Source organism: Brachyhypopomus gauderio, unplaced genomic scaffold, assembly GCF_052324685.1.
Source record: "Brachyhypopomus gauderio isolate BG-103 unplaced genomic scaffold, BGAUD_0.2 sc86, whole genome shotgun sequence".
In the NCBI taxonomy this organism is placed as follows: domain Eukaryota; kingdom Metazoa; phylum Chordata; class Actinopteri; order Gymnotiformes; family Hypopomidae; genus Brachyhypopomus; species Brachyhypopomus gauderio.
Genome location: NW_027506907.1, coordinates 1,120,473 through 1,135,953, shown reverse-complemented (window position 1 = coordinate 1,135,953; position 15,481 = coordinate 1,120,473). Strand labels below are relative to the sequence as shown.

General features: G+C 47.7%; 1 protein-coding gene across 1 annotated transcript in view; it reads right to left on the bottom strand.

Moving 5' to 3' along the window:
* usp34 (ubiquitin specific peptidase 34) overlaps positions 1-15,361 on the bottom strand; it is a 68,756-nt gene extending 53,395 nt beyond the window's left edge. The window contains 6 exon segments of the mRNA XM_076991833.1: positions 1,972-2,039; positions 2,239-2,388; positions 3,332-3,382; positions 5,476-5,956; positions 9,358-9,445; positions 14,971-15,361. Coding sequence (XP_076847948.1) covers positions 1,972-2,039; positions 2,239-2,388; positions 3,332-3,382; positions 5,476-5,956; positions 9,358-9,445; positions 14,971-15,013 — 881 coding nt within the window. The 5' untranslated portion in view covers positions 15,014-15,361.
* Between the last annotated feature and the right edge of the window lie 120 nt (positions 15,362-15,481).

Sequence of the window (15,481 nt, the reverse complement as noted above, 5' to 3'; positions counted from 1 at the left end):
ATACCAGGTGTAGCTCAACACTCCCACCCTAACACACCCTTACCAGGTGTAGCTCAACACTCCCACCCTAACACACCCTTACCAGGTGTAGCTCAACACTCCCACCCTAACACACCCATACCAGGTGTAGCTCAACACTCCCACCCTAACACACCCTTACCAGATGTAGCTCAACACTCCCACCCTAACACACCCTTACCAGGTGTAGCTCAACACTCCCACCCTAACACACCCTTACCAGGTGTAGCTCAACACTCCCACCCTAACACACCCATACCAGGTGTAGCTCAACACTCCCACCCTAACACACCCTTACCAGATGTAGCTCAACACTCCCACCCTAACACACCCTTACCAGGTGTAGCTCAACACTCCCACCCTAACACACCCTTACCAGGTGTAGCTCAACACTCCCACCCTAACACACCCATACCAGGTGTAGCTCAACACTCCCACCCTAACACACCCATACCATGTGTAGCTCAACACTCCCACCCTAACACACCCATACCATGTGTAGCTCAACACTCCCACCCTAACACACCCATACCAGGTGTAGCTCAACACTCCCACCCTAACACACCCTTACCAGGTGTAGCTCAACACTCCCACCCCAACACACCCTTACCAGGTGTAGCTCAACACTCCCACCCTAACACACCCATACCAGGTGTAGCTCAACACTCCCACCCTAACACACCCTTACCAGGTGTAGTTCAACACTATCACCCTAACACACCCTTACCAGGTGTAGCTCAACACTCCCACCCTAACACACCCTTACCAGGTGTAGCTCAACACTCCCACCCTAACACACCCTTACCAGGTGTAGCTCAACACTCCCACCCTAACACACCCTTACCAGGTGTAGCTCAACACTCCCACCCTAACACACCCATACCAGGTGTAGCTCAACACTCCCACCCTAACACACCCATACCAGGTGTAGCTCAACACTCCCACCCTAACACACCCATACCAGGTGTAGCTCAACACTCCCACCCTAACACACCCATACCAGGTGTAGCTCAACACTCCCACCCTAACACACCCATACCAGGTGTAGCTCAACACTCCCACCCTAACACACCCATACCAGGTGTAGCTCAACACTCCCACCCTAACACACCCTTACCAGGTGTAGCTCAACACTCCCACCCTAACACACCCTTACCAGGTGTAGCTCAACACTCCCACCCTAACACACCCTTACCAGGTGTAGCTCAACACTCCCACCCTAACACACCCTTACCAGGTGTAGCTCAACACTCCCACCCTAACACACCGTTACCAGGTGTAGCTCAACACTCCCACCCTAACACACCCTTACCAGGTGTAGCTCAACACTCCCACCCTAACACACCCATACCAGGTGTAGCTCAACACTCCCACCCTAACACACCCATACCAGGTGTAGCTCAACACTCCCACCCTAACACACCCTTACCAGGTGTAGCTCAACACTCCCACCCTAACACACCCTTACCAGGTGTAGCTCAACACTCCCACCCTAACACACCCTTACCAGGTGTAGTTCAACACTCCCACCCTAACACACCCATACCAGGTGTAGCTCAACACTCCCACCCTAACACACCCTTACCAGGTGTAGTTCAACACTATCACCCTAACACACCCTTACCAGGTGTAGCTCAACACTCCCACCCTAACACATCAACACCAGGTTTATCCACAACACACGTCGTTCTCAGATCAGAAGAACTCATTGCTCCCTGGGAAGGTTTCTAGCACATTCTTAACTAGCACATTTTAATCCACTCACACAGCTGATCTATTTTCCTCGGCTATTTTCATCCTGGACTGATGAGGAAGTTATGTGGGGGGGCGGTTCCCTCGGCGACACACCGAGCCCACTGCAGCCGCCAAGAAATGTGGGCGGGGTCTGTGCGTTTAAACCCAGCCCAGAGGCGTGTCCCTGTGTGGGGGCGGGGCAGGTGAAGGTGCTCTCACCTGATGACGTGTGTGCGGAAGGGGATGATGTGCTGCATCACAGCCGGTATGTGCAGCCATATTCTGATCTGTAACAAGCAGACAGCTCACGTTAAAGACGTCGCACGTGCGCCGAGTCTCTTCTGAACAGTTTGTTTTTTCTTTAGGTCACTTACTTCGAACACAATCGTAATGAAGGTGTGTGTGTGGGTTTTCATGTTTGTGTGTATACTTACATCGGAGATGATTATTGCAAAGGCGTGTGTGTGTGTGTGTGTGTACACTCACGTTGGAGACGATGGTGATGAAGGCGTGGGCGATGGGGAAGGGGAGGGTGTCTGGGGAGCCCGACTCGAAACACTCCTTCATCAGAGCCAGACCATGCTTCCCACAGAACAAGCACACGTAGCGCAACAAGTGCAGGGGCACCTCCACGTCCTAACACACACACACACGCACGCACGCACACACACACACACACACACACACACACACACACACACACACACACACACACACACACACAGGTATCAGTTTGTGGGGTTCACCAGCAAGCCCTTTATTCGTACCCCCCCAAACACAGTGCCATGCTGATCAACTGAAGCCTTGTGTGTTTGTGTTGTTTAAAGGGGAAAACCAAAACTGTCCTCAATGCAGATCAACCTCTATTTGCCAGCCCAAAACCAACCAAACACACACACACACACCTCACACTCCAACACCACCACCTCCAGCAGGAGAGACCTGCTCCACACACACACACACACACACACACACACACACACACACACACACACACACACACACACACACACACACACACCACCTCCAGCAGGAGAGACCTGCTCTAGACACACACACCACCCTCAAACACCACCACCTCCAGCAGGAGAGACCTGCAGACGCTCAGCGCCCCCTGCTGTCTCACAGTCATCGTCATCATCCACACGTCTCTCTCACGCCTGCCCCCAACACACAGCTGTGTGAACCTGCTCCACACACACACACACACACACACACACACACACACACACACACACACACACACACACACACACACACACACACACACACACACACGTCTCTCTCACGCCTGCCCCCAACACACAGCTGTGTGAACCCGCTCCACTTTCAGGTTAAGAGGTCACCTCCCTTTCTCATTATTTCACAGGACACTGTGGCTATGGCAACCTGAGTATGTTCTGTACACTCACTGCACATCACAGGAGATTAGTAACACATTACTAACACTTCCCACGTTTCAGCTCCATTGTGAAAGAACACCATGTTTAAGGAACGTTTACGATGATTTAATTCGTACACCATGTTTCAGTGGGGGAGAGAGAGAGAGAGAGAGGGGGGGGGGGGGGGGGACACTTACATTCATATCACAGAAGGAGCCAAGGATGTTGCTCTCCTGAGCGGAGATGTCCTGGGGGAAGAATGGAGAGAATGAGGACAACAAATAAACAAACAGTAAACAACAATAACACGTGTACAGAGGAAAGATTTAAAGGTGCGCTTGGTATAACAACAATGTGATATACCTCACTAGTAGGGTGTGTGTGTGTGTGTGTGGTGAGATACCTCAATAGTAGGGCATGTGTGTGTGTATGGTGATGTACCTAAATAGTAGGGCGTGTGTGTGTGTGTGTGTGTGTATGGTGATGTACCTAGGGCTGTCGCGATAACCGCAGTATAGCAATACCGCGCTATTGACGAGAAAATCGCAACGTACGGGAATTAACCGCAACAACCGCAATATTTGTGTTTTTTCCCATGCGAGGGGAAAGTGCCTGTGCAAGAGTTAAAGTCATTTTCCCATCAACCCCCTGTTATCATCCGGTGCGGCTGATCAACAATCCGTCTCCTTTTTTCAAAGATGGAAACTACGGCAGATGCTCTGGTCAAAAAACAAAACGCGACTTCGCCGGTTTGAGAGCATTTCGGGTTCAAGTCAAATCCACGCAGATCCACTCGCCTGGTGGCGCGTCAATGAGGCTAGATTTCCTCTGCTCTGCAAACTTGCCCGCAAGTACATGTGCATTTGTGCAACAAGCACACCATCAGAGCGAGTTTTTAGTACTGCCGGGAATATTGTTAGCCCTTTCCGCTCCTCACTGAAACCACATAAGGTGAATATGTTGGTTTTCTTAGCGCGCAGCAGGGACGTGACAACTCAGGTTTAAGCTGAGACGTTATTCTTCTGGTTAAGGAAAGATTTCGTTTTATTGATTTATTTATTAAATTCTCTTTTTGTGTTTAAAATCTCGTTTAAAATATTTACCCTACACTTTTAAGAAAGCGAAAGAGCATGGGTTCTTACTGCATCTCATTTGACTTCTGTGTTCTCTATTTGACAATAAACACATATTTAACTGCTCTTAAAACTGTGTCTTCTTCTTTAAAAACAATAAGAACCCATTTACAATAAAAACAATAAAACAATTATATAGCTCTAAAATTAAGATTTTAGACGACAAATGACGCATATCGCGTCATACCGCATATCGTGGTGTTGAGCCACCATAAATAACCGCAGGGGAAATTCTTTCACCGCGACAGCCCTAGATGTACCTCTATAGTGGGGTGTGTGTTGTGTTTATAGGCTGTGTAGTAGGGTGTGTGTGTGTGTGTGTGTGTGTGTATATGGTGATGTACCTCTATAGTGGGGTGTGTGTTGTGTTTATAGGCTGTGTAGTAGGGTGGGTGTGTGTGTGTGTGTGTGTATATGGTGACGTACCTCTATAGTGGGGTGTGTGTTGTGTTTATAGGCTGTGTAGTAAGGTGGGTGTGTGTGTGTGTGTGTGTGTGTGTGTGTGTGTGTGTGTGTGTGTGTGTGTGTGTGTGTATATGGTGACGTACCTCTATAGTGGGGTGTGTGTTGTGTTTATAGGCTGTGTAGTAGGGTGGGTGTGTGTGTGTGTGTGTGTGTGTGTATATGGTGACGTACCACTATAGTGGGGTGTGTGTTGTGTTTATAGGCTGTGTAGTAGGGTGGGTGTGTGTGTGTGTGTATATGGTGACGTACCTCTATAGTGGGGTGTGTGTTGTGTTTATAGGCTGTGTAGTAGGGTGGGTGTGTGTGTGTGTGTGTGTATATGGTGACGTACCTCTATAGTGGGGTGTGTGTTGTGTTTATAGGCTGTGTAGTAGGGTGGGTGTGTGTGTGTGTGTGTGTGTGTGTGTATATGGTGACGTACCTCTATAGTGGGGTGTGTGTTGTGTTTATAGGCTGTGTAGTAGGGTGGGTGTGTGTGTGTGTATATGGTGACGTACCTCTATAGTGGGGTGTGTGTTGTGTTTATAGGCTGTGTAGTAGGGTGGGTGTGTGTGTGTGTGTGTATATGGTGACGTACCTCTATAGTGGGGTGTGTGTTGTGTTTATAGGCTGTGTAGTAGGGTGGGTGTGTGTGTGTGTGTATATATGGTGATGTACCTCTATAGTGGGGTGTGTGTTGTGTTTATAGGCTGTGTAGTAGGGTGTGTGTGTGTGTGTGTGTGTGTGTGTATATGGTGACGTACCTCTATAGTGGGGTGTGTGTTGTGTTTATAGGCTGTGTACAGGGGGAACTGGATCTGGAAGATCTTGGCAGCACACAGCAGCAGTTTCTCTCCATCCTCAGTGCTCCATGTTACAAACGGGTCCAGGCTGCCGTCCGCCTCGCCTTCGCCCGCCGACCCCTCACCCGCGCTGGGCACCGCCTCGGCCTTCCCTCCCTGGCTCTGGTTCTTCTGCGGCTCTGAAGAGACCCCCTCTCCTGCCCCGTCCTCCTCCTCTGCCGAGTCTCTCTCCACATTCAGTGGTTCTTCCTCATTGGGAGAAGAATGGAGGTGGGCAGGGCCCCACCCTGACCCCACCCCCTCAGCACTACTGTTGCAATGAGTACTGCAGAGGCGGTCCCTCAGACAGGTAACCTGGGCGATAACCAGGTTAATGAGGGCATAAACCAGCTGGTTGAAGACCTCAAGGTGCTTGTATTCTTTGAAGCAGCAAAGGCACTGCCTGAAAACACACACATACAAAATCAGTTAGTCTACTGTATATGACTGTTACTAAAGGGCATTTTCCTTGAACTGTGACCTCCTGTAGCTAAATGCTTCCGACTGACCTCAAAGGGGAAGCTTCTGCCCTCCAAAATTGCTTTGTTTGTCCACTAGAAGGTATTTAGCAGCATAGTGACTAGAAATGTTAGAAATACCCTGATTCTGGAATCATTCTGGAATCACTCGGTCCCCACAGAAAACCGAACACACCTCATGGAATTCTGCCGCCCTTACAGACCCCTGCAGCTGTGAGTGTCCTCAACACCACCATGATCTACCCAACAAACAAGACAACCAACCCCCTGGGATGGATCCCCCCCCCATCCAGACACATCCACCGAGCCCCTCCTGACTGGTGCAGACTGGTTCCCACATTGCTCCGAGCCAGCGCTACACTGGTGGTGATGACTCATCGCTTCTGTACGCTGGAGTGCCAGAGTAGGCAATACCAAAGTAGGTCAAAGGTCACCTAACCATCCAACACAAAACCCTCACATCACTTATCACCAGTGTTGGGAATGTTACTTTAAAAAAGTAATTAGTTATAGTTACTCACTACTGAGTTAGTAACTGAATTACTCTATAATAAAAGTAACTCGCTACCAGGGAAAGTAACTATTTGCATTACAGTTTAAAAAAAAAAGTGCCAATAAATAAGGATTTTTTGAAAAAGCAGTTTTCACAGTCAGTTGAAATGAGTAGATCAGAAAGGTGTTTAACTTTTGATATTTATTGCACATCAACAGACCAGTGCAGGATAAAATCCTTTAAAATCCCAAATATTTGTTAAAAAAAAGAAAAAAAAAGTGTTATATAAAGTGCATTTACATCTATCAAATTAAATTAAATTCTCTCAACCTGAGACAACTGGTTTGTTCACAACAGAAGTAAACTTAACAATTAAACCTCTATTCTTAATTAAATAAATCAAATACCCAGTCTGGTAGACATTCAGGAACTTCCAGTATTTTCTTAAATAATCTTTATATCGCCACCTTGAAAATGCTAATTTTTCTTCGGCTTGCTCCTGACTCGCCATTTCTGCCTCTTCTCCGTTTGTGTCGTGTCACTGGCGTGCTTCGGCACGCGTGTAAAAACACTGGCTCTGATTGGCTACCATAACGCCGTCTTAGCCAATCGCTTACTGACTTGTTAAGTTAAACAGGTGTTACACCGAGAACTGTGACCTATCGAGATCTGTTACTCCTCACTAGCCTGGGCAGCGGTCCGCTTGCATTAGTATATCAATATATAGTAACGCACCGCTTTTAATGACCAGTAACGTCAACGGCGTTGTAACGACAGGAAAAGTAATTAATTATATTATCCCGTTACTGACAAAATGACGCCGTTATCACTCAGCCTGAACAGGGGCCACACCATCACATACATAAATGATGAGAGAGAGAGAGAGAGGGGAGTGAATGAATGAGTAGTACTACTAACGGCATAGTGAATGAATGAGTAGTAATACTAACGGAGGTGTGAATAAAAGTAGTAATACTAACGGAGGTGTGAATAAATGAGTAGTAATACTAACGGAGGTGTGAATAAATGAGTAGTAATACTAACGGAGGTGTGAATAAATGAGTAGTAATACTAACGGAGGTGTGAATAAATGAGTAGTAATACTAACGGAGGTGTGAATAAATGAGTAGTAATACTAATGGTGTAGTGAATGAATAATTCTAACGGAGGAGTGAATGAGTAATCCTAACGGAGGAGTGAATGAGTAATCCTAACGGAGGAGTGAATGAGTAATCCTAACGGTGTAGTGAATGAATGAGTAATCCTAACGGTGTAGTGAATGAATGAGTAATCCTAACGGAGGAGTGAATGAATGAGTAATCCTAACGGAGGAGTGAATGAGTAATCCTAACGGAGGAGTGAATGAGTAATCCTAACGGAGGAGTGAATGAGTAATCCTAACGGAGGAGTGAATGAGTAATCCTAACGGAGGAGTGAATGAGTAATCCTAACGGAGGAGTGAATGAATGAGTAATCCTAACGGAGGAGTGAATGAATGAGTAAAACTAACGGAGGAGTGAATGAATGAGTAAAACTAACGGAGGAGTGAATGAATGAGTAATACTAACGATGTAGTGAATGAATGAGTAATACTAACAGGAGTGAATGAATGAGTAATAACGGTGTATAGGGCAGAACGATTTTGGAAAATAATCTAATTGCAATTTTTTATCTATAAATTGCGATTGCGATTTAAAATCGCGATATTTTCCCACTGTTTTCAGGAAACTCTGTTTCGGCATTTTTTATACAGCTTAGATTCAGGGTTGGCAACTTTTCAAGATCCCTTGGAGTGAGACTTGAACCTGGAGTGGGTGGCGAACGTAATTTGTTATGGGGCGGGGGGGGGGGGGGGGGGGGGGTAAAATGGACTAAATTTAAGTATTATTATTATATATTATATCGTGATCGATCGATCGCCTGTGGTTGGCGCCAGAGCGAACTAGTAACTTTTTAGTCTAAGACGCTCAATGCGTGAGAGTTGGCAGCCCTGCAGGTATAGCAACTTGGTAGCGCATATCCAGTGTGTTTAACAAAGCCTTGAAGCCGGGCTTGTTCACTATATTAACGGACATCATGTCTTTCACTATGAACTCCGTTACTGCCCGAGTTATTTCAGCGTGCCGCTTCGAATTATATCCATAAGGAGTTACACTTTCAAACGGTTCGGTCAGTGAACCCTGCCTGCTGGACCGCGGTCAAGCTATGCGCGCTTTTGCAATTCATCCGTGCTCTAAATCTTATTGCGCCTATATGCGTGATTTTACAGTATTTCGCTGCTCACCGCATACTAAGGCTGTATAAGCGCAGAGAAACACTTTGGCGTATTTGAAGACGCAGCACTGGTCGTTGGCATTTTAGCCTTACAAATATCATACGAGGCTTTGTGGTGTTTTTTAAATGCTGAAGGAGGTTTGTAGTGTTACCTCGCGTCATAGCAACAGTAGCAAGGCACGTTTTGCAGGGTACCTGACGTTGAGCAGCATCTTTTTAAAAGCCAAAGTAATTTCACACAACTGATGTGCTGACCCTCTTTGGTATTAGACTTTCAGTTGTGTCAGCTTCTGTCGAGCCTGAAGCCATTGTGCAACAAGTTAAAGTGCGCTGTGTTCACTTCTCCACCTCCCTGCCTCCTGCTCGGGTTTGCTCTGTTCGTTCTCGGCTCGGCTCGCTCCCAAGTCACGTGACCAGTTTAAATCGCAGCCTTTGCGATTAGAGAATCGCGTTTTAAAATATCGCGAGATTATCGCAAATGCAATTAATCGTTCAGCCCTAACGGTGTAGTGGATGTGTATTGAATGGTAACTACGTGGACGGGCGGGTGAAGCTGACCTCTGTGGCCATGTGCTGATGTAGCTGAACACTTTTAAGGCCTGATGCTTCTTCAGCTGGAGGCCATCCGGACTGTCTGCATCCGAGACTGAGGAGACAGGAGAGAAAATATTACAAATCATCTTTACACACACACACACACACACGAGACTGGGGAGACAGGAGAGAAACTATTACAAATCATCTTTACACACACACACACACACACACACACACACACACACACACGAGACTGGGGAGACAGGAGAGAAATCACCTTTACATACATACACGCACACACACAGGCTGAGGCTTGTTCTACCTCAACCCTGGGCACAATCAGTGCTCACCAGTGAGGTTTACAGAGGTAGACAGTTCAGGTTCACATACTAAAACCCCTCACCGGGACTTTGTTCCCACTGCCTGACCTTGTTAATTAGCTCAAGCCACACAGCAGAAATAATCAATGAAATCAGCTTAGCTAGACAAAACGAGGGAAGACTACATTGCTCTGAACTTCATTTAAACTCCTTAAGCTCCTGTACATTCTGTGTCGAGGCCAATCGTCCTTTCAACAGCTCGTCCCCAGATGCAGTCGAGCATCACACCTCTTTCAGGCCTGTGAGGACATGGCTGTGGCCGCGGGCGGGGCCAGAGCCTTCCTGCATCCAACCCCTCATCAGTCGCACTGAGGTCATGCGGGGACATTCCCCAGCAGACACTGGGTAATGCACTGTTCACACAATCCCCACGGCCCACTCGGCAGCCCTAGAGTTAACGTTTAGGACTGTGTGGTTGTGTGTGGGCAAGTGCTGTAGTTAGTGGGTGAAAGCGAAGAACTTCGAGACCAGAGGAAGACTCGTCACTCACACACGGCCTTTAATCCACACACACACACACACACACACATATAAAGTAAAACTTTTGGAAATAAGTTAGGTTGCTTGAGAAAGACAATGCTTGCTGCATTGAAACAGCAATCTTTGCTATGTTATTTGAATAGCCATGCATGCATCTGACACCAACACACACACTCAGGCACAGACAGATACAGACCACCCCACTGATGGCCACAGTTGTATCTGTTAAACCGCAAATCTTTTCTGAACACACCCATCCACTTACACCAGATACTACACAAACACAAAAAAGAGGTAATGTCAATGGTTCTGAGGATGGTCTGTGTGAGGGAGATTGCAAACGTGCACACACACACACACACACACACACACACACACACACACACACACACACACACACACACACACACACACACACACACACACACACACACACACACACACACACACACACACACACACACACACAAATAAGAAGGAACTAGGGTTGAACAATACATCACTTTGTGTTAGTATCACAATATTGGCTCTTACAACAATAACATTGAAGAAGGCAACATGACTCAAATGAGTATGCTAATCACAGAAAGAGCCATTGTGTGCAGTGAGGGCATTCGGACAATGCTTATGTATGTGAGCTGATGAATTAAAATATTAATGAGTTCTGACCAAACAGGACACACCCCTTGGCGGTGCTGGAAACCCACAGTGAATGAGCGTGTTAACACCAATGACACGGTGGCGTGAACCTTTAGCAGCAGCCGCGTCCTCCGCAGGTCCAACACCTCAACTCTTACACGGAGGTCACAGAATACCTCCTCAAGCCTGATGGAGCACGCACAGGCCGGGAGGGCCTACGTCCTTCAGCCCACGGCAGCGCCGGAGAAATCCAGGCCCACTCTCCCACTACCTGGATGGACACCACCTCCACCATCGGGAGACAAGCGCTCCGTGAAAGTCGGTTTGAGGTCACGGTACTCTCCTGGATAAGAGCTCTGAATCCATCTGTGCTGGGGAAACAGGAGGTTTGAGCTGTGATCCTCGTCTCACCTGCGCTCACGAGATACAGCGAGGGATGGAGAGACGATCATGAACACGAGTAGGAGGAAACGAGGTTCCTCCACAGAACTGCTGGGCTCTCCGCCCCCACGCCACAGGTGTCTCCGCCCACGCCACAGGTGTCTCCGCCCACGCCACAGGTGTGGAGCTCAACTATCTGGCCAGACCTAGAGTCACGGAGCCTCGAGATTAAGAGAAGCCAAAATGTGTGGTTTTAGGCACGTCCTCTGGAAGGAGGTCTGGAGGAATGGCCTCCCAGCTCACAGCAGGTCTGTCAGAGTCTCGTTCAACTCAATACTGCGTTGAGGAGACTTGAACACGATGAACGAACCAGACAACAAGGGCGACAAAAATAAAAGTGAGCAGAAACACTGCGGCAACCGTGAGGCGTCCGTGCAGCTGCGCTACAGCTCAGTTCCACATCTCCACGTCTCAGAAGCTTCCAGCGCTGGCCAGCCGCAGGAGATCCCGTTCCAGGAAGGCAGCGTTGGGATAGAGGGGTGCAGGAAACCATGGCGAGGTTAAAGGTTATACCTGTTCAGACTCACGGTCAGGGGAAATGCCCGTCCTCCCTGTTTGAGTGCTGGAAGCCGGTGTCTCGACACGAACAGAACTCAAAACAACATTCACAGCACTCTCCACTTCCCTGTTACAGCTCTTAATAACAACACTTTATTTCATATTTTGAAGCTAAACAGCTTTAAACTTTTTTTTAGCTTTGGCCAACAGCCTACTCTTCCACAGGAGACGTTTCAAGCCCTTCAGAAACAACAGCCTAGCTGAAGACCCTGGTAATTGCTGCCATGGCAACTGTGGAGTCGCTGGACTTTGGAAGATTACCACTAGGTTCTCAGGTTCACTGGAGCAGCTGGCTGGCCTTGACCTACATGAGCTTTCTTTCCTTTCTTTCTTCTTCCCCCTTTCAGCAGCACTTCTCTACCACAGTCTGTGCTCCACAGAGAGCTACTCTAACAATGGGCTCGGGCACTGGGCCTGGGCCAGCCTCCAGATAAGAGGAGATGGCTTACAAGGATATTGTTTTCCCTTCCAAACCAGAATGCACTCAAAACTCGGCAGATCAGTAATGAAAAATCTTTTTTAAGATACATTTTTTTATTTTTTGGTCCCAGATATCAGACATGTCAAAAAGAGACTGTGTCAGTAACTAGGAGGCTCAAAGCAAACCAAACAACAAACTTTTCACGACCAACCGGAAAAAGGAGCGTTCAGCTGAGACTTGTTTAAAACCTGCTCCTAATTACGCAGATGGAATAAAGGTGGACCATGATCTGGAACTGAAGATCTTACCAGATGGTTCAGAGGGTACATTGATGCTTGAGATGCTAATAGATTGCATCTCGCTACGATGGTGTACAGTGGCGAACCAAGCAGTGTCTTTGACCTTAGCAAGCAGAAAGATGTACCTTCTAAAACTTCTCGGGAGTTTTCACACGGTCTGCTCACTGAGGGCTTGCACTCTGACTAAAGTCGTTTTGTGACTAAAAAATATATACCATATGAATTAAGTCGAGTTTGACTTCAATGCAGCCCAGCTGACAGATGGGGGCCGGGGCTAGGACCCTGAGGGCACGTTGGGGTGGTGTTCTTGTGAGCAGTGCCAGAGCTCCTCGGGCATTCATGTGTTAACCTTTGTTAAAGAATCAGCAGCGTTGCTCTACATACGAACCGCAGCGAACGCCCAAGGCCCCTGCACAGGCTCGCACGTGCAGCCAGGGGACCGAAAAACCGTCCAACAGTCCCGTATCTGTGAGTGACTGAGTCACCTGCTATGTCACTAGCGATGTCTGTGATTGGTCAGGGTGAGGAGATGCATGAGGGGCACATGCCTGAGTACTATATAATGCCTCCCCACCGCGTGGTGGAGGAATCGAGTCTGGTCAAGCCCTTTACGTAGGTTTCTACTGTGATATTTCTACCTGCTGGTATACCCATCTCCCACACTTGGACAGCAACACAGTGACTGACATCGTTACATATTATAACTTGTGTATTCCATTGCAAACACACACATATAAGGGTTAAGGGATGACAGACATGGCTGCATAAACTCAACAGACTTTGAGGTCACAGGTCAAGCCAGACGCGCACACATGGGGCTGCCAGTCAATAGATGAGGGCGGCTCGGAGATGTACATGCGTAATGAAACGTGTGGCTTCATCGAGCGAAGTTACAGCTTTCACTGTTCACAGAGGCCTGTCATAATAGCGGTGTTGAGTTGACCATTAGGCCTTCTGCTTCACCCTGAAGGAATGTCATTACAGACATGTGTGACCTTATTCACCCCAATATTAAGTGCAGACCCAGTGTGCCCAGACGACAACAAAAGCCATTATACTACCAGGACATCAACACCTGTTGTGGAAGGCCGAGAAACTGACTTGATTAGTAGAAAAAGCCTCAGATTTGCATCACCTACAGTGCAGTAGCTATCTTCATTTATACAATTCTACCACAGAACTCGGAAGCAAATGGCTTCCTGTCTTTAAATGATAACCTTTCAAAACAGGGTTTGTGTCTTAGCTATCATTGTGAAGGTTGACAGTTTATCACATCAGCTACTGGAGTGAAGCACATGTAGGCTAGCTAGCTAACTGGCACTTTTATCAGCATATATGTATCAGCAATACAAAGATATCACTAAAGAAACGACGACGTGTTGCGGACGAAATAATTTTAATCCACAAAATGATACGTAGACACAAGAATGCGTGTCAATTATACCCACAAAACAGTAAAAACTGCAGGAACACCACAGGCATAGCAACAAGCTAGCGCAATTAGCTGGTTGTGCTCTATGGCTAATTACCTCACATGGCTAATTAAAACGTTACAGCTGTTAAAGAGTAAAGGGCCATAAGTCTCCCTCCATTACCACGGGAGGGCCAAGCGTCCGCACAGACGTGTTTAAACGCACCGGGGCGAGCGGGGTTACCACACAGCTGCCTCCCTCATTAGCCACCTAGCTTCACACCAGCTGGAAACACCAGCTAGTTAGCTAATTGGCTAGCTGTCATTCTGTGGATCAGAAAACTTCAGCAGCATATGAAGCACGACTTTAACGTGCCCACGATATACGCGTATAACCTGGCAAAGTGGGCAGCGGGAGTATGAAAATATACTGAATATACACCGAGAACGTGAAAATACCGCAAAGCGACGACTGTCAAAAATGTAACCGTTGGTGCTAATGCTAACTAGCTGTGGTTATAGTAACGGGCGTTGAGTGGAAGTGTTGGTGGAGAGACAACAGAGTCCCGCTGGAGGCCCAGACGAGTGAACTGGGGCAGGGGAGAAAAACTCGGCACTAGCGAGACATTTGGATATTTATTTACCCCCCAAAAACACTTGCTAGCTTGATTACTAGCTAGAGTGGCTAGGTGAGCTAGCACACTGGAGCTGCTCGGGCAGATGCATGGGCAGCGTGAAAGGCCAGAGTGAATAAAACAGCCCCGGCGAGATGACTTTCAGACTGGGGTGAAACGCGGCGCTGGGTCGAGGCCCCGTCACAGTGAACCACCGACCGCTGACAAACGCAAATAACCGCGTGAGTGAAGCGAAAGGGCCGACGGAGCTGGACGTCCGGCTAGCTGGCGCTCCCACAAGCGACGCTAGCAAGTTGTTGCGAGGAAGGCGGCGAACTAAACTTAGCAATCGGGGCTATTTTATGGGAGGAAGAAAATAACGTCCACTTACTTTCGTTCAGCACTTCCACCAGCTCGGCGCAGTTTTCGCACATTGTTCATTAAGAAAAAGAAGCGAGAGCGAAAAGTGTGTTCAAACCATTGGAAATTCTTGATGGGATCCAAAACGTTGGCAGCTGGCTGTTTTAGGGGGGGTGAAATGAAAGGCCCGACGCAGTGCTTTTTGGTCAAGAATCGTTTGGAAAACAAAATAAGATGAATTTGAAAATGCTAAACAGGATATTTTCCAAAGTATCGATATTAGAGACAGTATTGTGAGGCACTAAGTTGTCGAGAGTCGAGTCAATCTCCAATCGGAGCGTTACTGAAGAGACCAGATACAACAGCCATGTTGAAAAGGGGGGCAACATTCAGTAAAACATCGGATGTTTTCGCCCTGTCTCCTTCACCTCGCTCGGCACTTCTCGGTAATCTCGCGGTCACTCACTCATCGTCAAGACAATCGATGTAATTTCCTGTGCAGGCTGTCACGCTTTGGCATACAAGTCCAATAAATGCTCAAT